This window comes from Oratosquilla oratoria, chromosome 8 (genome assembly GCF_046742065.1).
Source record: "Oratosquilla oratoria isolate Oo_2021 chromosome 8, ASM4674206v1, whole genome shotgun sequence".
NCBI lineage: Eukaryota > Metazoa > Arthropoda > Malacostraca > Stomatopoda > Squillidae > Oratosquilla > Oratosquilla oratoria.
Window position 1 is genome coordinate 58,374,474 of NC_134784.1, and position 25,623 is coordinate 58,400,096.

At 40.4% G+C, this 25,623-nt stretch overlaps 2 protein-coding genes across 11 annotated transcripts in view; both read left to right on the forward strand.

Moving 5' to 3' along the window:
* The window catches only part of LOC143027759 (zinc finger MYM-type protein 1-like), a 487,234-nt gene that overhangs the window by 219,656 nt on the left and 241,955 nt on the right, over window positions 1–25,623 (forward strand). The gene's annotated exons all lie outside the window — the stretch shown is intronic.
* The window catches only part of LOC143027756 (tubulin polyglutamylase TTLL5-like), a 182,337-nt gene that overhangs the window by 16,078 nt on the left and 140,636 nt on the right, over window positions 1–25,623 (forward strand). For 8 of the 10 annotated variants that reach the window (XR_012966642.1, XM_076189271.1, XM_076189267.1 and 5 more), the window contains exons 2-5: window positions 5,986–7,307; window positions 7,396–7,558; window positions 13,936–14,035; window positions 22,920–23,073. Coding sequence is in view for 9 of the 10 variants with exons in the window: in XM_076189271.1 (XP_076045386.1) it covers window positions 6,427–7,307; window positions 7,396–7,558; window positions 13,936–14,035; window positions 22,920–23,073 (1,298 nt within the window). In the remaining variant the exon portion in view is untranslated. Of the gene's footprint in view, window positions 1–5,985; window positions 7,308–7,395; window positions 7,559–13,935; window positions 14,036–22,915; window positions 23,074–25,623 lie in introns of all 10 variants that reach the window. The other 2 variants (XM_076189273.1, XM_076189275.1) reach the window with 1 other exon arrangement.

Below are 25,623 nucleotides of genomic sequence, written 5' to 3' on the forward strand. Positions count from 1 at the left end.
GAAATGAGGAGGAGAACAGGTGTGGTAAGGGAGTTGGGAGATAGGGTTGATGAAAGAGTATTGGGATGGTTTGGACACATGGAAAGAATGAGTGAAGAAGGACTAGTAAAAGAGGTATGGAAGGCAGATGTGAATGGAGTGAACATGAGGGTGCGACCTAGGATGAGGTGGATGGATGGGGTGAAAGAGGCTTTGGGGAAGAGGGGAATGTCTGTTGAGGAAGGACGGGAGAGGACAGAAGATGGGTGAATGGAGAATGGTAGTATATGGATGATGTTGTGATGCATGAGGTGGAATGTTTGGGGGGATGGGAGGTGAGGTAGTATGTGTGAGAAAAATTTTTATGCAGTCCGAAGGGATTTCTCCCTGTCTTCTTCCTTTCTGCATGAGGGGACAGAGAGGGGGGTCGCCGATTTAATGAAGTAGCCTTGCTGTGGATGTGCTGTGTCTTGCAACACTGCTTCTGACCCAGGGCAGTGGACAAGATGCAGGGATGATCCATCATCCAAGAGGTGCCAAGATAAGAGGGAGGGGAGGAGAGTGTATGAGGGATGGAATGGGTGGGAATGGTTTTTATGCCTTCATTTTTTGGCTACCTCCCTTGTAAGGGGGAAAAAGCCTTTGGTATATGTATGTATTATTGTTATTTTTATTATTATTATTATTCAGATAGTGCTTGTGCTCTGTAATGAGATAGATAAGATTGAGGGCTCTAGTATAGAACTGTGTATGTCATTTTCATATGGTATTTTGTGGGGTGGGTAGATGGCTTAGTGGTGGAGTGCTGACCTTACAGCACAGGGCTCCATGTTTAAACCCAGCTTGTCCCCAGCTGTGAATGAGTACCACCATCTGCAAGTGAGTTAAGGTAGGGCAGAAAGGAACTGGCCACCCTACTGCACTATCTCAGGTCCAAGTATATATATATGTAACTACAAGGTATGTCATTATGCTATCTAGCATAGGACCCACTTTGACTTTGTTTTGTTTGGAGGATTTTGGTTTCTACATATGCTCTGTTGGAGTGGTATCGATGCATCCTATTATTATTATTCTCAGTGTTTTACTTTGTGCAGTTTGTAAGACCTGTATGTTTTCCTGATTGCTGGGAACATTGCTGTGGAAGCATATTTGAATGTTTGTGGACTGTGGTTAGTTTCTTTTGTTGACCAAAGCCTGTGCTTACTATTGATCTTAGTACATTTATTTTCCTGTTGATTTTCACTGTCAGGTTTTGGATGTGCAGGTAAAAGGACATATGAGTATCAGAAGTGAGGCCAAGGGTTTCAGGGTGCCCTACAGATTTATAAGCTCATGGAATAATCTTATAGAAAACATCATCCAATCTAAAACCATGAAGCTAAGTTTGATCAATGAAGTAAAAAGAGATGGGACCTATGAGCATAACTTATTTCTTCTTATAATTATATAAATACCTCAACCTCTTCAATACAAGTCAAATTCTCACAGGCAGCATCAGGTGCCTGAGGTACAATGATTCCATGATGCATCACACTACTTGTGTTATAAAAGATAAAATCACTAATGTATTACTCATTCTCTTTCACAGAGAATAAACAGAAAATGTGACCAAGACTTTGGGGAATTTGGGGGTCACTCAGCTACAACTACAAAATAAATATAATCAAGATGCCTATGCTGGCATCCTTGTATATCCACTTGCACCTCATGATGCCCACATAAGTGTCATCGTATGGAAGAGGTTAAAGACAGTTGAACTTGGGTCAGTTCTCTAGATGAGGTAATAACCCCGTGGGACTGCACCTTCAGTTGTAAATTGGGTAGTTAAGTCACTCTGAAAGGTAGCTGGTTGTCCACATCCAGTCCAAGAGCAATGTTGTAGGGCTCTGTCTTCCATCCATCATTTTGGTGTCACCTCATGAAGGTGTGGATCTTCAATACCACCCCTCATTAAAACAGTACTAACTCTGAATTGGCTTGGTAACTGACAACACTTACCTGAAATTACATACATACATATACCAATGGCTTTTTCCCCTTTACAAGGGAGGTAGCCAAAAAACAAAGGCATGAAATCCACTCCCACCCATTCCATCCCCACATACTCCACTCTTGTAATTTGTCACTTCCCTTTTCTTCACTTTCACTTATTACTTTGTTTCACATACAGGTAGTCATCGACTTACGACCTATGCGACTTACGACTGATCGACTTTACGACCACGAGATGGTGCAATAATATCTAACATTTAATAGAGTAATAGAACTGCAATGTTATGCCTGGCAGTGCAGTACATTACTCCGCACACTGCGAGACGCGAGTATGATAGTTTTGGCTGGCTGCCGGCAGCGTCAGCATCCCAGCCAGCTAAATATTCTTTCATTTTGTTTGTTTGAAGTAAAATGTTTCCTAATTTTGCATTGCATTTTGTATTTTTGTATGTTTTGCAATTAATAAAATATAACAAACTTTTTATGCCTAGGCTAGTTTGTTGTCGATTACAATATGTTCAGTACAGTACTTAAACGAAAAGAATGTGTTTTGTTGAAATAAAAAGAATCCTAATGTTGCCTTACATTTTGTATTTTTATGTTTTGCAATGAATAAAATGTAACAGTATTTTTTTATGCCTAGTCTGTTGTTGATGACAAAATGTTCGGTACAGCATTTTGTATTTTTATGTTTTGCGATACTTGGGTGCAAGTGTAGCAGGAAAAGGTGGAGTGAAGGTGGAGGTAGAATGTAGATTGAGAGAAGCGAGTAAATGCCTTGGTGGTTTAAAGAGTGTAATGAGGAATAGACATTTGGGAATGGATGCGAAGAGGAGACTGTATGAAGGAGTGATTGTGCCAACAGCACTGTATGGGGCAGAAACGTGGAACATAAGAGAAGAAGAGAGAAGGAGTTTGAATGTGTTTGAGATGAGGTGTCTGAGAAGTATGGTGGGGGTTACTAGGCTAGATAGAGTAAGAAATGAGGAGGTGAGGAGGAGAACAGGGGTGAAAAAGGATTTGGGAGATAGGGTTGATGAAAGAATATTAGGATGGTTTGGACACATGGAAAGAATGAGTGAAGAAAGACTAGTAAAAGAGGTATGGAAGGCAGATGTGGAGGGAGCGAACATGAGGGGACGTCCTAGGATGAGGTGGATGGATGGGGTGAAGGGGGCTTTGGGGAAGAGGGGAATGTCTGTTGAGGAAGGAAGGGAGAGGACGGAAGACAGAGGTGAGTGGAGAATGGTTGTATATGGATGATGTTGTGACTGCATGAGGAGAAATGGGCGGGGAAGTGGGGGGTGGGGTAGTATGTGTGAGTAAATTTTGACGCAGCCCGAAGGGATTTCTCCCCGTCCTCGCTTTATATGCAAAGGGGGACGGAGAGGGGGGGTCGCCGATTAAATGAAGCGGCCTCGCTGTGGATGTACTGTGTCTTGCGACACTGCTTCTGACCTAGGGCGGTGGGCAGGGTGCAGGGATGACCCGTCATCCAGGAGGTGCTCAGATGAGAGGAAGGGTGGGAGGGGTGTGGAGTGTATTTAGGGATGAAATGGGTGGGAGTGTTTTTATGCCTTTCCCTTTTTGGCTACCTCCCTTGGAAGGGGGAAAAAGCCTTGGTATATGTATGTATGTATGTTTTGCGATTAATAAAATGTAACAGTAAACTTTGTTTATGCCTAGTCTGTTGTCGATAACAATATTTTCGGTACAGTATGTAAACGAAAAGAATGTGCTTCGAAATATTTTTTCCTAATTTTGCTTTACAATGATTTTAATGTAATCAACAAAAAAGGATTTGTAGGTCAAAGATGACAGGACTTTATTCAGTATGCGTAGGCCTAGGCTACGTTTCCTAACGAAAATGATAAAAAGTTAATGAATACTAAACAACGTAGCTCAAAGATAATAAGATTTTATTCAGTATGCATACGTTTCCTAAAGAAAGTCTGATGGTAAAATAATACAAAGGTTAACAAATACAGTATTAAATATCATAGGTCAAAGATGATAGGATTTTATTCAATATGCTTAGGCCTAGGCTACGTTTCCCAAAGAAAATCAGATGAAATTATAAAAAGGTTAAAAATACTATACAACATAGTTCAAAGATGCTAAGATTATTTCAGTATGCTAAATATACAATATATATATATATAAAGGGTAATATATACTGTATATATATATAGACCGACTTGCGTCCAGATCGACTTACGACCTGTCTGTCGGAACCGAACTCGGTCGTAAGTCGACGACTACCTGTATTTTAGTCGGTAGGCCCTGTTGCCTCCAATCATCCACTATTGAAGTTTTATATAGTATTATCTTTTCTTTCTGATATACTCTTCAGTGTAGGGGAAAATTAAAGTTTGAAAGTTTTCTTCCTTCCATTAATTCTTATACAATGTGCTTCTCTGAGGTACACTCAAGGAATCCCTCAAGATCACGTATGTTAGGACCTAGGTGAGCTTTGCAGTGATGTTGTTATTTCTTTAGTCCAGTGATCTTTAACTTTATATTTAAGATCCTCCCCAAAGGGCATGATCTTTCAATCATGAACCAATTGAATTTTCTCCACCCTTTCCCCAATGAGATTCATTGTTACAAGTCTACATGCAATATTGTTTACTTAAGCAGTCTCAAATCTCTGCATATCTCACTTAGGCTACAAGTCAGCAATTGGCCCTTGGTCATTGTTTATAAACTCAAGGCAGAGAGTGAACTTATGCCACTTACTTGCCTTTGGCTGTGCTGTTTATAAACAAACCGTTAAAATATAACACTCATCTTCTATCTTTCACCTCATCTACCAGCCTCTTGCACCCAGTCACCGCCCTCCCTCCCTCTTATCTTGGTTCCCTCTGGATGATGGGTCATCCCTGCATTTTGCCCACTACCGTCAGAATCAATGTAGCAAGACACAGCATTGCTTCTGACCCTGCAATTACACCACACAAAAAACATGGAAAACCTTATACAGTATTACACTGCACAGTATTCACCTCTTCCTGACAGTAACACATGATCTCTGCTGAGTGACTTGTGAATTGAACTGGTGGGTATGACAGGTTTCCTGGGGGTGGGGGGGGGCACAGGTTGCCTGCAAGAAACTGGTCATCAGACTGATTAAAGACAAATGAAAGTATTATGATAAGGCCCATGAACATAAAGATAGAAGTTGGTAAACATTGCTTGTCATATAAATCCTTTCAGTACCAGGTCCTGCCCTCCATCTTTCAATGTACTGTATATCCCTTTACCCATAAAGCAGGGTGGCTGGGCATGGGTGAAGGAAGATCACATGGTAGCTAACTGGCCAGGCCACAAAAATGTTACCTTTTCATTCCTTCCCCCATGCCTTTGTTAGAGGAAAGTACCTCTCAGGAAGATGAGGTTGCTCTATTTGAATACTGCCTTTTCCTTATAATATGCCTTTTACAATGTAGGTATTTCATAAATGGTATTCTTACTGACCTAACTCCAGAATCTGCCTTTGATTGGATAAAATCCTTTGCCAGTACCTGGAACAGAATCTGTAAAGGGCATCAGTGTAGCAATGAGGTTAACTACACTAGTTAAAGTTCTTTACTGCTCCTGGTATCATTGATGATGTTAGTTAATTGTGGTGATTCATTGTCTAGCCTAATATTGTATAACCAACAGCTTATATGCATGAGTAGAAGAATGTGAATTGCACCATTGGAAGTTAGCTGATTTACAAGTATCAAAATGTGTTCATGTTTGCTTGTTTACTTGTATCCTAGTATTGTCACATGGGTTGTCAAGTAATTCTAGAGTGTATATACAGTGTATTGTAAAAATCCACCAATTAAATGGTACAAATTAAAGCTTGGTACAGTACCTTTGGAAAAACTTAAAGATTAGCATAGTGACTATAAATATCCTAGCATTTTTGTTATCCTTCCTCAGATCTCCTGACATTTTTTTGTTTTTGTTTTAGGGAGCCAGCATACAAATTTTTAACATATTTTAATTTTGTTTTTTCAGGCTAAATGAAGAGAGCTCCTCTGATGCTCATTAGATCCTGGGCCTGTCCTTGCTAAGGCCAGAGTTAAACTTAATCTAAAAACCTTTCAAGATGAACAGGATGAAATCCCAACCTCCTTAATTGCATCCTTCCTCCCTAAATTCCCAAATTACTCCCTTACAACAAACACTGGCAACGATACAGAGGCCTATCCTTAATCCCTATGACTGGCATGTTTAAAGCTGTTGCTACAGTAATAATCAGCCCCTAGGAAACTCCCCTCCAACCATGTATCACTCCAGGGAAGGCTCGTGATATTACGATTGTGTAAATGTGTATTCTAGTCAATTGATTTTTGTTTTCTTTAGTTTTCTCTTTTATGTTTCTGGTAAACTTTATTTTTCTAAATTTGCATTTGGATGTAATGACAACCAAACAAAGTCCCTTAACCATAATTGACAATGGAAAAGCCCCCAAAACATCCTTCATCTTTGTCCAACTCTCCTAGCAAGAGTCAGCGTAAGTGTGAACAGAAGGTGCAGTTTGCTCAGGAGGCTGAGGATCTACTAAGCAGTTCCAGGTCTCACAAGTTGTCCCGATCATGTGAGTTAACCAAATCCAGCAGTGCATCCAACTGCCGCAGTGGAAGTCAACGCTATGGCTACTACTGTGGCAGCAGCACCAAATCAAGTAGTCATTCTTCCGATAAACCTCAGAGTAAAGTCGACACAAGATGGACGTATTCCCTGGACCGAAAAAGAGCTGGATCCTTACGAAATAGAGGAACGAGTCGACCTGTTTCAGATGCAAGTAGGAGCCAATCATTAGATCGAAGAAGAGCAGAATTTATTAACAAAGGCCATGTGAGTCCCAATGCGTCTTCTGAGAAAAAAGAGGCAGAAAATGATTCAAGTAAAAGTAGTGTAGGACGGGAACAATCACATAAATCCAAGGCATATTCCCATAATAGGAGTCATTCATGTGAGAGATTAAAATCAGGAAAACAGAAACTCTCATCTTCAACACTGAACCAGTTACCCAAGAACACAGATGCTAAGAAGGAGGACAAGAAAGGAGAGACCAAAAGTGAAGACAAGGAGTCCAAATGCCAAACATCATCTTGGGGATACAGAATCCGTAGAGCTATTTCCCGTAGTCCCCATCGGCCAAACATGACAAATCAAGACATAAATAGCTCTAAGGAGGAAAAAGAAAATGACAAACCAAAAGAAAAAGTACGTATTACTGACTCTCATCGTCGCCATGAAGGTCGAGAAAGGGGAAGATCACTCAAGAGAGAAAATCGAAGTGCAAGAGGACATCAGACCAATAAAAATAAAAGGTATTTAGCCCATATATTTCAGTTCAAGAATGTATTGAAACTCACTGAAATATGATTGTTTTATTATAAATCTTAATATGTTCTTCAGTTACAGCTTAGAAGATTCATGGGTCATTGAGGATGAGATTATGTGGACTGGGTCAGGTAGTCGTCGATGTGGTTATTTGCTCTTCAACTATACGAATTTGGACAAAAGCCCAAACATTAATCTTCCAGCCAAGAGATATGGCATGACATTCAAATTCTCTCAGGTAAATAGATTTTGCTTTTTAAATTTCACATAATTTTTTGAAATTTTATTTAATGAGGACAGTCGTTTAAAAACAAATATGCTACAAACACCTATGTTGCACAGAATGTGTCACATGTAATACAATGTTAAAGGAATGGTCAATGCTATTGACCCATTCAATCTAGGGACATGTTACTTTAATGCAAGATTTGATTCAACTTGAGGCACCTCATTTAATGAAAGACTTATTTGAGGTCCCCTTGATGGAATGGAATTGTTTGGTATCAGCCAGAACAAAAAAGATATGTTTCTATGCTAATGGAATTAAATAGCATACAAGGATAAATCAAAAAGTTTGCAGAAATGATAGAAAAAAATTGTATTTAACTTAAATGAGCACAGTGTTTATTTTTCAACATAGTTATCATCCTGCTCATTACAAAAAAAAATAGCTTTCCACATAGAGTGATTGATGTCTGGAACAAACTGAACAGAGAAACAGTGAATGCCAGAACTATACATGATTTTAAGAACAAACAGGATGTGGAGAGATACGGAAACGGGTCACAACGAGTATAGCTCTCGTCCCGTAAAATACAACTAGGTAAATACATCTGAAGACAATGTTTTCACCCATGTAAGCCTTCTCTCAAGAACTCAGCAGTTCTCTCTTTTAACCACGCATTTACAGCATTTTTAGCTTCTTCCAAGTTTTCAAAGCAGGGTCCTTTAACCTCTTCCATACGGTGCTGCCTACGTAGGCGGCATGAGGAGCAAGTGGATACGCGAGGCTGCCATATCGGCGTCTTGATTATATTTATTGTAGTTGTCCCTGCGTAACTGACATACTCTCCAAACTGGCTTCATCACATTTTCTATGGTTATCAAAATTCACGGGTGAAAGAGAGAACGATCGATATAAGCGGTGACTATTTTTATGATGCGAGTATTATGACGCAACATCATACGTCTGGCAGCTAATGCTGCCCGTGAGATTTTGGCCTGGAGTGAAGTGGTTAAGTGATTTCTTGAGCTTTGGAAAGAGGAAAAACTCAAATGGGGCAATATCTGGACTGTAAGACAGGTGAGGTAACCCTTCCCATTGTAACTCTTGAATGACACCCTTCACAACTCTCACAGAATGTGCTGGTGCATTGTCATGGTGAAAGAGGATACAACCATGCAACTTTCCTCACTGTTTTTTGACTAGTGCAATCCTCAGTTTCTTTAAAACTCCTGCATAGTAAGGCCTTTTTTCCATCAAGGAAGTCTACAAATATCACTCCTTCTAAATCCCAGAAGATGGTGGCCATCACTTTCTGAACTGACCTTTCAGTTTGAACTTGATTGGTCCACATGATCCACATGGAAGCCATTGTTTGAACTGCAATTTACTCTCAGGATCATACTGGAAGATCCAAGTCTCATTGCTTGTAATAATTCAACTGATAAACAGCTCTTCATCAACCTCAATTTTGTTCATAATCACCAATGAAAGATCAGTCTGAAGAATCAGTTTGTCTGGGGACAGTACTATCAGGACCCATCGTGCAGAAAGCTTCCTGGGTCCTAGATAGTCATGCAAAATTCAATTTGTTGAGCCATACGATCTATCCAGGGCCAAAGCTGTTTTATTAACTGTTATTCTTCTATCCTCTACAATTAGATTCCTACCATCATCAATCATTTCATAATTTTTCAATGTTCTTGGGCATCCAGTCCAAGGATCATCTTCCAGCTCTTCCCTACCTTCTTAGAACTGCTGAATCCACTTGTAGAAGATTGCTTTCTTTGGAGCATCAACACCATAAACTCTGCAAAGCCTCAATAGTCTGCATCCCCTTCCATTTTAGTTTCATCAAGAATTTAATATTCATTCTTATCTCAAAACTACTAATTTCCAATATTTCAAGAAAGCAAGTTTGTTCAACTTTAAGAGAATCCTCACTCTAGTAGTCACTGCATAACCAATTGCAAGTAACTGACAGCAAGTTAAGGCATCAGTGATGTATGCTAACATGTTTTATCTTGTCCTCACCCATTTGCATTCAATCAGTGGCAGTATTTCGCAAACTTTTTGATCTCCCCTCGTACTGTAGTTGATGAGTAGTTTTTTCAAGTGTATTCTTGGACAAATTGAATTTACAGAATTCAAATATATTTAAGTGCTTGTGAACAGTGCATGCCATACTAAGTCAAATGCATTGGGACAAGAAAACAAAGTATATCTTGGATTGCTTTTGTTTTCTGGCTTGGAGTCAGAGAAATACTTGGAATAATTATCAGAGCTGATTTGAGCCAACAAGAATGTTTTTGAATTTGAGCTGTCCATTGTTCATTTGTTGAGCTTACTTGTGTGATATGAAGTGATTATTGTCTGTGTACTCTATCCAACATACAGTGAAGAAGTTGGTGTGAACCAGTTCCAACTGTTGAGTCCTGATATAGATAGGTTGTGTCTTATTGTATTGCTTCTGACACAAGCATTGTGGTGGAGAATATACCCTGTGGTGCTTAAGTGGGAGGAGTTGTTGAATGGGTTTTTATTTCTTCATGATATGGGTAATACTTCAATGCAGCCATCTCTTTTATAAGAGGGAGGGCCTTGGCAAATAAATAATGATAATAATTGTTGTGCTGAGTCAGCATAATTTGAGGACAAAGGCTTCATTGAACATACAACATTTCACCCAAAGCTTTTTCAATGGAGGTTTTGTCTTCAAATGGTATTTACTCAATTAAAACAATTGGCAGTTGCAATCTTCAGACATAAGTATTAATACCTTGAGTTTCACGGACTGGAAACCTGCATTGCTGCAGTGGCTGGCAATTGGCCTGAAGCCCTCCCATAGATCTCACCAGGAAGAAACTTTGGACTATTGTGTTGTATTCAATTAGGTAGTATCTATCATCAGTTTATAGTAGTAGGAGGGGAGCAGTCACCAGTTGTCAGCTCTCCTTATGTGGAAAGATGGAGGAAATACAGTTGAAGTTGAGAGATATTTTGGCTCACTTCATAGACTGTCAGCCCTTCAGGGGTGCACTTCCAAATGGAGGTCAAGATAGATGAATTTTGAACTTTGAAGATGGGTGGCAGGAAAGTTATTTTCTCTAATGTCCATCTTGTAGCAGCACCATATGCAGGTACTCATCATTGGAAAATGTAGTTATGCAAAGAGAAGGGAGACAATTATGAATATAATAGCTTTCAATCTGTTGCATGTGATCAGTCAGAGTTAATTAAGAGAGTTAGGAGGGGAGCAGAGGAAGTGATTAAGGAAGAGCAGTGAGGGTTTAGGAGACTGAGGGTATACAGATTAAGTTTTTGTGGAAAGATAGGTATTGATGGAGTAGTAGGGAAGTTTGTGAATGCCAAGTACATACACATATATACATATACCAAGGCTTTTTCCCCCTTACTAGGGAGGTAGCCAAAAAGGAAAAGGCATAAAATCATTCCCACCCATTCCATCCCCGAAAACACTCCACACCCCTCCACCCTCCCTCCCATCTTAGCACCTCCTAGATGACGGGTCATCCCTGCACCCTGTCCACTGCCCTGGGTCAGAAGCAGTGTTGCAAGAATGCCAAGTAAGAATGTTAATTGAGAGATGATGTTGGAGATTTGTTTATAAAGGGAGTTATAAGTTTACATGGGAAAGGGTGGTGGATGGGAGGGTGGTTGATAGGGGATTAATGGGTTATGTAGTAGTATCAAAAGGAAGGATAAGAAGAATTCTAGATGTTCATGTTTTCAGAGGATAGAGTTGGGGAGTGTTGGATCATTTTTTGGTGAAAGAGAAATTAAGAGTAGAGGAAAGGGAAGATAGAGAGGTGCTAAGCTATTGAATGAGAAGGGAAAGGAGGAGTACCAGGAAAAGCTGAAAGGTGTATGGGAAGTGGTGGGGGAGAATGGGTATGTTTTAAGGAGGAAGCGACAAAGTGTGCAGAGGTGTTTGAGACCAGGTGGATGGAAGGGAAAAGAAGGAAGGGTAGTGGAGGGTGAGATGAAGAGGTGAAAGCAGTAGTAGAAGAGAAAAATTAGCATATGTGGATTGCTTGCATGGTAGGACTAGGGAAGCATATGAGAGATACAAGAAGAAAGGAAAAACAAAGGGAAGGATGCAAAGATGAGAGTAGATATAAAATAGGGTAGGAATATGACTAAATTTTGAAATAAACAAAAAGATGTTTTGAAAAGTAGAATGAGGGGGATGAGTCAGATAGAGAGGAAAAGTAAAAGATGTAGATAGACCAATGTTAATGTAAGTGAGGGCAGTAAGGGGAAAATGGTTCGAGTATTTCAGAGAGCTGTTGAATGTGGAGGATGTTAGAGCGGTATTGATTGTGGCAGTGGGAAGAGCTAGGAAGATAATTGTGATGGGAGAGGAAAATGATGGCTATAAGAAAAAATTAGGTGCAAAGAGTATTGAAAATGAAAGCTGGTAAGGCACCTGGGTTGGATGGGTGTCATACTACACATTGTAACAGTGGGAGGAAAAGTTATACTGGATTGGCTGGTGAGTCTGTTTAATGTGTGCCTAAGTGAGGAGAGCATGCCAGAGGACTGAAGGGGTTTGTGTAACAAGGTATGACTGTATATAATATTAATCATCTCTTCATCCATGTAGTGAAAAGCCATCTTAATGTTATGCAGCATTCCATAGTGTCACAAACCCACTGATTATCTTTTATCAGCACTATCAAATCTTTCTTCTCTTTGGGAAATGAATCCTTTACAAAAATGGATTCGTTTCCCAAAGAATATTTCAAAGTTGGTCTTTTAGGGCTGTTGTCCATTTCCTTTACTTTTGGGGCGGGGGGCTTTGTAAATATAGTGTCCACATCTTTTTGCCACAGTAAATAGTCCTCATATTTCACTCTTCTCATGGTTTCTGCATTTTCTGCAAGCATATTAACATAGTCACGTACCTTCCATCAAGTCATTAACATAAATAAGAAACATTTTAGGTGCTACCACTGAACGTTGTGGAATTCTGTTGGTCACTGCTCTTTATCATGAAATGTTATATTTTATTACTGTCCTCATGTTCCGTCCCATCAGAAATATTTTTGCAAGAGCCAGTAGTTGTTGTTTTCACTCTTCTCATGAACTTTGCATCATCTACAAACATGTTGGCATAGTTTGTTGTGCCTTCCATCATATCATTAACTTATATATACACATACACCAAAGGATTTTTCCCCCTTACACAGGGGGTAGCCAAAAAGAAAAAGGCATAGAAAACACTCCCACCCATTCCATTCCCCACATATTCCACTCCCTTCCACCCTCCTCCCTCCCTCTTATCGTGGCACCTCCTGTATGACGGGTCATCCCTGCATCCTGTCCACTGCCCTGGATCATAAGCAGTGTCGCAAGACACAGCACATCCACAGCAAGGCCGCTTCATAAATTCGGCAACCCCCCCTCTCCGTCCCCTCATGCAGAAAAGGAGAAGACGGGGAGAAATCCCTTCAGGCTGCGTCAATTTTTTTCTCATATATACTTCCTCACCCCCCATCCCCCACCCTCTCCCCTTCATGCATCATCCATTCACCCCTATCTTCTGTCCTCTCCCATCCTTCCTCAACAGACATTCCTCTCTTTTGTAATGCCCCTTTCACCCCATCCATCCATCTCATCCTAGGATGCCCCTCATATTCACTATCCATTATCATCTCTCCATCTGTACCTCTTACCTTTTCTTCTCTACTTGATTCGCCTCCTCTTCCTCTTTTAATTTCTTTCCAAAACATCTTTTTACTACTTTCAAAATTTTCTGTCATGCTCTTACCCCATTTCACATCTACTCTCCTCTTTGCTTCCTTTATCTTATGCTTAACTTCCTTTCTCTTTACTGTGTACCTCTCATACAATTCCCTCATCCTAATTTGTAGCCAATCTATGAATGCCTGTTTCTTCTCTTCTACACCCTTTGCTTCCTCATCCCACCACTCACTACCCTTCCTTCTATTTCCTCCTGCCCTCCTTGTTCCACACACCATCTTTGCACACCTTATGACTCCCTCCTTGAACCATCCTCATTCCTCCTCCACTCCTAGTTCTACTCTATCCTTCACTCCCTCCCACTCCTCTCTCAGCTTCTTCTTATACTCATTCTCCTTTTCTTTCTCATTTAAGCAGTTCACTCTAAGTACCTCCTTACCTTCTGCCCTTTTCCTCTTTCTCCACCTATTTTCCACTCTCAATTTACCTTCCACCAGAAAATGATCTGATATTCCCCCACTCTCTCCCCTTAGAACATGTACATCCTTAACTCTTCCTACCATACTCCTGGTCACCACTATATAGTCAATTAACGTTCTATCTGCCACCCTTCCATCCACCACCCTCTCCCATGTGTACTTATGTTTTACTTTCTTCCTAAACAGTGTATTTGCTGTCATCAACTCTCAAGACACAGCTCCACCATCAATTCTCCACTACGATTTTTACCTGGAACTCCATACTTCCCAATCACTCCGTTTATTGGTTCGTTTCCTACACTAGCATTAAGGTCTCCCAATACAACTACATTGACATTTCTCCCTAATCCCTCTATGCATTCATATCTACCCAAAAAGCCTCCCTTTCCTCTATGCTCTTCTCACTACTAGGCCCATACGCACTTACAAAAACCCATATCTCCCTTCCCAGCTTCACCTTCATCCACATCAACCTTGATGAATCCTCCTTCCACTCCACTACACGCTTCTGTCTTGGTATGTGCCTATTCACCCCTTCATTGTAATTATCCATGACGTGGCCTTCACTGGAAACACACCCAGAGTCCATCACACACACACACATCATCCTAGAGGAAGGAAGTCCAAACATCGAGCTGCGACCTAGCACTTTGTTGCTGAATCAGGAAAAATGCCTTGTTATTATTGGGATGTAGCATTATGTTTTCATGTGACTGGTAACGTACCAAATCCAGTTCTTGGGAAATATAGTTTTTAGCACAGAATGGAGGGTAATATAGATGAAAAAAGTATCAACGAACCAACTAAGAGGAGATTGGATATGACAAGAGTGGAGTCACCACTGGGAGTGATCCCAAAGAAGACGTGTATTAGCATAACTCGGAAGACGATTTACAGGTATGATTCTGAAATATTTTCGGGATTTAGGAGGGAAGGGGGAGCAATGGATAAAATTATGGACACGGAAAGAGATACTAGGATTAGCAGGGCAATAAGGAATCGAGACATCAACAACTTGGCAGAAGAATTGGTTGATTTAAAACTAGACCACAAAGCTTTGCAATTAGAGGTCTCAAACTTATGCAGAACCAACAGTGAAATAATAAGATAATTAAACCATCTAAAAAGTAAATTGAGTATGATTAAAAGAGAAAATGAAAGAAAGGAAAATGATGTTAGAAACAAAAATGAAGAACTGAAGAAAGAGGTCAAAGAACAATTACAAGCAGTAACCAAAAAAGATGGAAGAATCAATCAAAGAGACCAATCTTAATGAAATAAAAAAAATCAAAGAAATAGTACAACAGCAGATAGAATGCAAAGGAAACAGTGATTAAGGCAATCAAAGAAAAGGAAAACTGGGTGAGAGGCACAGTGGGTAAGAAGAAATGCATTGTGGTTTATGGTATCAAAGAAAAACACTGTACACAAATACCCAAGAGTAAAAGAAAAGAAAGAAATTGCAAAGGAGATACTGAAAGTAGTTCAGGACAAGGAGCAGAATTTGGAGAAGGAAATCGATGATGTGCATAGGATGGGTACATACTCAAAAGAAAAAAAACTACAGGCCAATGAAACTCAAACTAAGGACTCAAATGATAGCAGAAGAAATGCTATCAAAAGCAGCAAAACTAGCAAACAGTGAAAATTACAAAAATGTGTGGATAAAAAAGGAAATGAACGAAGAGGAAATAGAGAAAGACAGGGCACTGAGAAATGAAGCAAAGAAAAAAAAACGAGAAAAGATTGGAGACTGAAAAAAATTAGTTTTTTGGAGAGTACTGGATCTGAGACTGAGAAAATGGTACACCAGAAAAATGGAAACCTAAACCAAAAAGAGAAAAGAAAAAATTAAAAGTGGCATATACAAACATGGATGGTATGATTTCTGGAATAAATGAATTAAACGACTATTTGTCAATAGAGAAACCAGACATAATGGGAATTGTGGAGACAAAACTGAAAGGTCCTATACAATCAAGTATGGTGGGACAAGGTTTATACAACCTTTGGTTGAAAAATAGATTGGACAAACAGTGGGGAGGAGTCATGCTATTGACTAGAAAGGACCTAAATGTAATAAAGGCAACAGAAGGAAAAGGATAATGTGGAATTTATCACAAAGTTGAAAACAGCCGTATGAAAAGTCGAAAGTTCATATTTGTATATGTGCCCCCAAAAACTAAGACTTGGACTGACAGTGAACACTCAAAATTATTAGAAGACACAAAGAATGAACTGAGACACTGAAATATGGAGAAAACATAGTAATTATGGGCAACTTTAATGCAAAGGAAATAAGTTGGGGCAACGTCCTACTGGATCTGACCATTGATTATACATTGACTCTATGGGTCAAAGAAACCACCAGATATAGACACAATGAAGAACCATTGAGACTAGACTTGATATTCACCTCTGAACCTGAAATTGTGAACGAAATGAATTATAAGACACCAATGGGGAAGAGTGACCACATACTAATAGAGTTTGAACTTAAGGAGCAAAATGATGTGAGAAGAAATGAGAAGCACAGAGAAGGAAGATTGATGTACAACAAAACTGACTCTGTAAAACCTAGGAAAAAAAGAATTCAAAACGCTAGCTGGGAAAAATTTGCAAATGATGAAACAAAGATGGAAGAGAAATGGAACATTTTTAAAGAAAAATATAAGGAGGGAACAGATAAACATGCCTAAGCAGAAACAACAAAGGGTTTACATAAAGTGTTGGTATAATAAAAAGTGTAGCAATGCTAAAGATAGAAGATACAAAACCTGAAAAAAATGGAAAAAAGACAAAAAAGTGACTAAATGGCAAACATACATCAAACTGAGGAATGAATATAATAGACAAATGCAAAGATCAACCTAAACTATTTTACAGATATGTAAATGATAAACTAAAAGATAAACATGAAAAGGTGAAACTTTGTGAAGGAAACAAAGAATATATAGAAGATGTAGAAATGGCTGAAGTAATGACCACTTTAAGTCTGTGTTTACAATTGAAAGCTCACAAATGTGGGATGAAGGACAGTGAGAAGGATCCCCAAAATGAAAGAAATAACAGTGACACAGAAAGAATAAAGGACCAAATATAGACCCTTGATGTCAGAAAGTCAGATGGGCCCAACAGAATAGCGAACTGGATATTGAAAGAATGTATAGATGAACTTACAGATAAAATACACAAGATAATTGACTTCCCACTCAAAGAAAGAAAAGTACCACATGATTGGAAAAATGCAAATATTGTACCAATATACAAAGGAGGAGACAAAGAAAATCCAACAAACTATAGACCGGTATCCCTTACAAGCACAATTGCAAAAATATGCAAAATAGTTATTAAAAATAAATGGATTAAACACTTGGAAGAGAACTACATACCCACCCAATTTGGATTTAGAAGTGGAAGATCATGTACTACAAACTTAACCCCTTCCATACGGTGCCGCACACGTAGGCGTCATGGACTTAGATCTCGGTGGCAGCAGCCAATGCCAGCCGTACGACGTGTCGTAATAATACTCGCATCATAAAATATAGTCACCGCTTATATCGATCGTTCTCTCTTCACCCGTGAATTTTGATAACCATAGAAAATGCGATTACAAAAGAATTAGAAAGAATGTCATTATGGAGGGGCGACTACAATAAATATAATCAAGACGCCGATATGGCAGCCTCGCGAATACACTCGCTCCCCATGACGCCTACGTGTGCGGCACCGTATGGAAGGGGTTAATATGCTTTTACTCATGATTAATAGAAATAATACAAGAAAGAGATGTTTGGGCAGACTGTGCCTTCTTGGACCTACAAAAGGTTTTTGACAAAGTACTACACAAAGATGAATGTGGGCAAAAGTAAAGTGATTAGATGTACAAGGGGAGAGAGTGGCAGCAGATTGAAAGTGAGTATTAAGGGAGACTGGAGGAAGTTGATAGTTTTAGATACTTGGGTGCAAATGTGACAGGAAAGGGAGGAGTGGGGGTGGAGGTAGAATGTAGATTGAGAGAAACGAGTAAATGTCTTGGTGGATTAAAAAGTGTAACTAGAAATAGACATTTGGGAATGGATGCTAAGAGGAGGTTATATGAAGGAGTGATTGTGCCAGCAGCACTGTACGGGGCAGAAACATGGAACATAAGAGAGGAAGAGAGAAGGAGTTTGAATGTGTTTGAGATGAAATGTCTGAGAAGTAAGATAGAGGTTACTAGGCTAGAGTGAGAAATGAGGAGGTGAGGAGGAGAATGGGTGGAAAGAGAGTTGAGAGATAGGGTTGATGAAAGAGTATTAGGAAGGTTTGGACACATGGAAAGAATGAGTGAAAAAAGATTAGTTAAAGAGGTGTGGAAGGAGTGAATATGAGGGGGTGTCCTAGGATGAGATGGATGGATGGGGTGAAAGGGGCATTATGAAAGAGAGGAATGTCTGTTGAGGAAGGATGGGAGAGGACATAAGATAAGTGTGAATGGAGAAGGGTCATGCATGGTGATGATGTGATGCATGAGGGGGTGGGAGATGGGGGGTGAGGGAGTATGTATGAGAAATAAATTGATGCAGCCCGAAGGGATTTCTCCCTGTCTTCTCCTTTTCTACATGAGGGGACGGAGAGTAGGGGTTGCCGAATTAATGAAGCGACCTTGCTGTGGATGTGCTGTGTCATGTGACACTACTTCTGAGCCAAGACAGTGGACAGGATGCAGGGATGACCCATCATCCAGGAAGTGCCAAGTTGTGAGGGAGGAGAGAGGGTGGAGGGTAGTGGAGTATGTAGGGGATGGAATGGGTGGGAGTGGTTTCAATGCCTTTTTCTTTTTGGCTACCTCCCTTGTAAGGGGGAAAAAAGCCTTTGGTATATGTATGTACCACACAAAAAGCCACTTAGAAAAATTGTAACAATAGGTGGAATACAAGGAAAGCTATTGTAATGGATGAAAGATTTCTTGAATGAAAGAAAAAAGAGGGTGGTACTTAGAGAAAAGAACTCATATTGGGTAGATATGATGAGCGGAGTCCCCCAAGGCTCTGTATTGGCTCTGATAATGTTTGCTGTTTATATAAATGACATGGATGAAGGCGTGGATTGTTATATGAACTTCTTTGCAAATGATGCAAAACTATTGAAGACAGTAAGTACAGAAGAAGATTGCAAATCTTTTCAAGAAGACCTGGACAAAGTCTTGAAATGGAGTAAAAAGAACAAAGTGAATTTCAATATTAAGAAATGTATAATGGAATATGGAAAAAGCAAAAATAGAATATCAGGTCAATATAAAATTGGTACAAAGGAAGTTATAAAAGTAAACTCAGAAAGGGACCTAGGAGTAATTATCTCAAAGGACATGACACCAGACAAACAGGTTAACAAAATATTTGGAGAAACTTATAACTTAATAAGATCAATGAAAGTGGCCTCTGACTATATGGATGAGGAAATGGTAAGGAAGATACTAGATACACTGGTAAGACCAAAATTAGAATACACAGTGTCTCTATGGACACCTAGTAAAAAAAAAAAAAAAAAAAAAAAACTAGAAAGAATTCAAAGAGCAATGATAAAGATGGCACCAACACTTTACAAGTTGACATACGAACAAAGATTGGACAAACTAAACTTATCAACTCTAGAACAACGAAGAGGTGATTTGCTAACCATCTACAGAATTATGAAAGGGATAGAAATTCTTGATAGGGATGACCTACTAAAATGGGACAGAAGAAATACAAGAGGACATGAGAAGAAACTTAAGAAAGATAGGTACAAAAGAGATCTGAAAAAAACGCTTTCTACACAGAGTAATAGATACATGAAACAAACTGAATGAGGAAACAGTGAGTGCTAAAACTATACATGATTTTATGAAAGAACTGGATGCAGAAAGATACATCTACGGGTCACTACGAGCATAGCTCTCCTTCCGCAAAATACTGCTAGGTAAATACAGTTTGAGGGAACTTGGTCTTCATGAAGCATGGGACTTCGTGCAGACTGTAGGCTAGCTACCTGTTGTTCTGTGCATTGTGCAACTGGTTCTGGCAGAAGTTCTTCTTGTCCGAGAAGAACCAGAGCATCCCTGGCTCAACTGGCAGTTTGACCTTGTTGAGGAGTTTCTTGGCTTTTTCTTGGGCCTTGGTGATGAGTAGTTGGCCCTTGCATCTCTTATATGGGGAGTACCAAAGATCCTCATTCAGTGCTTTCTTCATAGTCGCCACTCCAATGCACATCTCTTTCGCTACGGTTTGCATTGCCTTGCCTGGATCTTGCTGCACTTTTTTATTGCAGCTTCCCAAAAAATTTCATTGTGTGTGTCATTGTGCAGACAGAGTCAGAATGCCTGCTATGATCCTTCCTGCTAGCCACTGCTTCCACATCTCCGTCGCAATTCTCCAGCTCACATCTCGTCCTTCACAGTATTCAAGGGTCACTTAACTGCATCTAAGACTTCCGAATTTTTTAATCTGGTGTGAATCATCATGATGCAGGTCACTGTCTTCCAATATTCTGGTGCTTTCCAGTTGTCCAAGCTCTCTAGCTCTCACCCACCAATAGTACACAGAATCAGCTATCTGTTCCACTTTACTGGTATTGAATCCTTCAAATGGTTCTGAAATGACAGATCAAAAAATTATCAAATTTATCCCAAACACCCTGTTTGTATTTTAGGTATTTCATTTTTGTCCTTGGCTTCCTTTACAAGTTCCCAAGTCTTCGCAGATTCATTTTCAGTGGCATGTTTTATGATAAAAAAAATTATATATACCCTATATACATATATTTTTCCTGCAAACTTCCAAGACTTGCTTATTACTTCATTTACTATGGCTTATGATTAGATTCTGTTTTCATTGGATGGGAGACATTTTTCTTATGCCGACCTCACCTGAACATGTCAGGCTGGATAGAGTAAGAAACAAGGAGGTGAGGAGGAGAGCGATGGTGGAAAGGGAGTTGAGAAATAAGGTTGATGAAAGAGTATTGAGTTGGTTTGGACACATGGAAAGAATGAGGGAAGAAAGATTAGTAAAGAGGTGTGAAAGGCAGAGGTGGAAGGAGTGAATGTGAGGGGGCGACCAAGGATGAAGTGGATGGATGTGGTAAAAGGGGCATTAGGAAAGAGCAGGATGTCTGTTAAGGAAGGAAGGGAGAAGACAGAAGATAGGAGTAAGTGGAGAATGGTTGTGTATGGATGATGCAGTGATGCATAGGAGGTGGGTGGGGGTTGGAGGAAAGTGGGAGATAAGCCAGCTGTTGTTCATGGACAACACTGCGCTTGTAGCAGGATCAGAAGAGGGATTGAGGAAGTTAGTGACAGAGTTTGGGAAAGTATGTGAAAGAAGGAAGTTGAAGATAAATGTAGGTAAAAGTAAGGTGATGAGATGTAAAGGGGTGAAAGTGGCAGCAGACTGGAAGTGAGTATTAAGGGAGAGAGACTGGAGGAAGTGGATAGTCTTAAATATTTGGGTGCGAATGTGGCAGGAAAGGGAGTGGAGGTGGAGGTAGAATGTAGATTGAGAGAAGCGAGTAAATGCCTTGGTGGATTAAAAAGTGTAATGAGAAATTGATATTTGGGAATGGATGCTAAGAGGAGATTATATGAAGGAGTAATTGTGCTGACAGCACGATATGGGGCAGAAACATGGAACATAAGAGAGGAAGAGAGAAGGAGTTTGAATATGTTTGAGATGAGGTGTCTGAGAAGTATGATAGGGGTTACTAGGCTGTATAGAGTGAGAAATGAGGAGGTGAGGAGGAGAACAGGGGAGGAAAGGAAGTTGAGAGATAGGGTTGATGAAAGAGTATTGGGATGGTTTGGACACATGGAATGAATGAGTGAAGAAAGACTAGTAAAAGAGGTGTGGAGGTGGGGCAGAGGGGAATGTCTATTGAGGAAGGACAGGAGAGGACAGAAGATGGCTGAATGGAGAATGGTTGTATATGGATGATGTGATCCATGAGGTGAAATGGGTGAGGGAGTATGTATGAGAAAAATTTGACGCAGCCAGAAGGGATTTCTCCCCACCCTCTCCTTTTCTGCATGAGGGGACGGAGAGTGGGGGTTGCCAAATGTGTGAATGATGTTTTGACACAGCCCAAAGGGATTTCTCCCCATCTCTTTTTCTACATAGGGGATGGAGAGGGGGGTTGCCAATTAAATGAAACAACTTTGCTGTGGATGTGCTGTCTTGCTACATTGCTTCTGTCCCAGGGAAGTGGGTGAGATGCAGGGATGATCCATCATCCAGGAAGAGCCAAGAAAAGAGGGAGGGGGGGTAGTGAATGGAAGTGCAGTATGTGGGGATGAAATTGGTGGGAGTGGATTTATGCTTTTGACTCTGGCTACCTCCCTTGTAAGAAGGAAAAAGCCGTTGGTATATGTATGTATGTATGTACAAATAGTTGATTAATTTCTCTCCCTATCATGAATCAACTTATTTGTCAAGGAAAACTTCAAAATACAGTCTTGTTCCTCTACCAAGCCCTTGTATTAAGATGATACCCATTAGAAGTCTTATTGTGACTAGTGTCAGAGTATTTTATTTAACTGAGGGGCATCATTGTGTTGAAGGGGTTAAGATTATTTCAGTTGACCTCTTGAGTACTGGTGTTGCCCTTCAGAAGTTTTAGTTTGGTTAAGACTAAACTATTTTATTCAGCTGTAGGAGCATTACTAAAGCAAAAGGGAATGGGATAATTATGCTGTCCTTAGTAATGTCATCAATGCATTGATTGGCTCTTTACATAATCTGTCACAAATCCTATTACTAAGTAGTGATATAAGCCATATATTTAACTTAATTAGTTGTAAGATATGGTACCAAATGGAATTCAAATTGCTAGAAAAGTTCTCAGGTAATTAGAAAAGCTTTTTAATTATCAAATTATGCTTTTTCCCCAAATGACAAAAGGCTTTAAAGGTAATATTATTATGTGGTTAATTTACTGACTCCTTTAGCCGTCCCATAGATACCCTTATAGTATTGTTGTGTGTTTGAAGAAGAAAGAAAAGATAACTTTGCCTTTTTTCCTGTGCTTTATAGTCTAGTTGTAGCTCCTTAAATCCAGGCAGATTGTTATGATATTTTCGTTGTTGATTGAATTATATGTTGTAATATATTTTTGTGACAAAGTGAGAAACTTCTTCTGTGTACCATAGGCAGATTGCAAATTGATACGAATGTTGATGGAAACCCATGGATTCAGCGAAGTTGATAACATGAGCCAAAACTTTAACTTGTACTGGAGCAACGCTCACTTCAACCCAAATGAAATTCGACAACTGCAGGATTGGCAGAAGGTCAACCACTTTCCCAGGTATTGTGGACGTTGCAGTAATTTACAGTCTAACATTCATTGCATAAACATCTTTATTTTTGTGAGAATCAACACCGTGTGAGATCGAAACCTTTATTGGTACGACGTTTCGCTTGTTACAGCTTTTTCAAGTACAGACATATGGCAAACACTCTGAGTACATATAGGCCGACGGGGAAGGAACTGGGAGAGGTTATCAGGGAGGGGTGGGTGGTAGGTGGAGGGGCGGAGGGGGTGTGTGTGAGAATGGGACGGGTGGGACTTGGAGATAAAGGAGGACATTTCCGACAGTTTGTTGAAGTGGACTAAGGGGGACATTTCATACATTGGTATAATGCGGGTAACAGATGGATGATAGGAGGGGCGATGTTGAACATGCCTCTGTTCTACTCAATGGTTTTGAAGCTTTGAATGGCGGCCGCTTCCAGGCATTTCCTCCTCACCCTGTCTGGCTCACTAAAAAGAAGCTCTGCATTATCCCAATCCATCAGGTGGTCGTTGGTGTTCCGGTGGATAACACAGGCGTTGGTGGTGATGTTGTTCCGGGAATCGTAGCGATGCTCCCGGATCCGGGTCTTCAGGTCACAGGAGGTCTCGCCGATATATACTTTATCACATCCAGCACAGGGTATGCGGTAGACACCAGCGTTTTTTCCCCACATCTCGTCCCGGCTGTCACTCCTTCTAGAGAGCTCTTTGATAGTCCTGCTGGACTGGCCCACTAACTGAATGTTGCAACGCCCAAGTGTCCGGGTGAGGGTGGTGGTGACGCTGCTGGCTGGAAGGATAAGCCTCCTAGCTGGATCTTTCGTTGGTTCCCGCCATACTACATTGTCAGGAACGATATCTGAGAAAGGCCCAGCTTCTAGAAATTCCATGAACAGGTTGGCAAGGAGAGCCCATGGCCATGCCAAGTTTTTGGTGAAAGTAATGGTTCTGGAATTTGAAATAATTGATTGGACACAAAGCTGTATTGAATCCACAAAGTCATTGGGGGGAATAGGGAGGTCAGTGTCGGAACTAGTGATTTTAGCCCTAAGGAGGTCAATCACTTTAGGGGTTGGGACACGTGTGAATAAAGAAGCCACATCCAGTCTGGCCAGCTTTCTGTTGCGAGCAGGAACGTCCTTAATTCTATTCAATAGGTCCCCTGAGTGTTTCAAATGAACACTGCTGATGGTACCCAAAAGTCGAGACAAATGTTTGGCCAGCGCACCTGCCAGTTTGTGTGGCGCACTCCCGATCCCTGATACAGTGGGTCTCATGGGTATATTGGGCTTGTGGGTTTTTGGGAGCCCATACAGGGTGGCTGAACGTGGGAGGTTTGGCAGGAGGTGAAGTAAACACTTACCAGTTTCTGATTTCCTAAGAATCCTCCTGGCTGCCTTAAGGAAGTTATTTGTCTCGACGTCCACTTTCGCCTGGGTGACTTCAGCGTAAGTATTTTCATCGCTGAGGAGGTCAGTCATCTTATGTAGGTAGGAAGATGCATCCATCACCACCACTCCTCCACCTTTGTCTGCAGTGGTGATCCTGACGGCGGGGTCCTTGGCGAGTGCCTCCAACGCTCGAAAGTATCTCTAGGGTAAAGTGGGATTGGGAGGGTCGCAAAGTGCCGAGGTTAGCAGTCCTTGTATGTAGCCTTGCTGGAATTCGCTGTCTTTGAACCTGTAGTTCTTTGTGACGAGGTCGATGTTCTGGTTGGGTTTCGGGATGCTGGTGGCTGTATCGGGTGGCTAATGAGTGCGCACTGTAAAGGGTTTAATTTTATATTTGAATACACACAATCAACAGATGCGTGCACCCTCAACAAGGCCGTCTTCGAAACTGATGCCCAGCTCCAGATTTTTGTGCGCGAACGTGCAACGCATCTGCGATATCTTATAAACAAATCCTATGCATAATATAATTATTACAATAAATACTAAAATAATACAATATATATATTATACACCATGCCAACACATCGATTGGCCCGCGCCACTCGGTGCCCTCACCGAGCAAACAAGAAAAAAAACCTGACTGAGGCTAAGAGAATCTAAAGGACACAAAGACAAGCCACACACATACCACAAACACAACAGTGGCAGACAGAAGTGTGGGACAAATGGTTACAATAGCACACCCAAATATATTAAATAAACACATACATATATGAGGACATAAAGGCAAAACATACAAACACAAAAAGGAACATAAGACTGGCGCCAGTTAACAAAAATACAAATACAGCAATTGCCGGACGTCCGGGACATGATACTTAATATATAAACACGATAAAATACAATACAGGAATACACAAATGGGAAACACAACAAAATACAATACAAGAATACACAAATGGGAAACATCACAAGAATACATAAATGGGAAACATCACAAGAATACATAAATGGGAAACATCACAAGAATACATAACACTACACAATGAAAGTTCAGGTAATTACAGGACCCCTTGACCTAAGGTCATAACAATGAGGGGTAGATAAACAAGGCATAGTTCCTGCTGTGGGCCCAAGAGGAGGCTGGGTAAAGGTAGGGATAGGCACT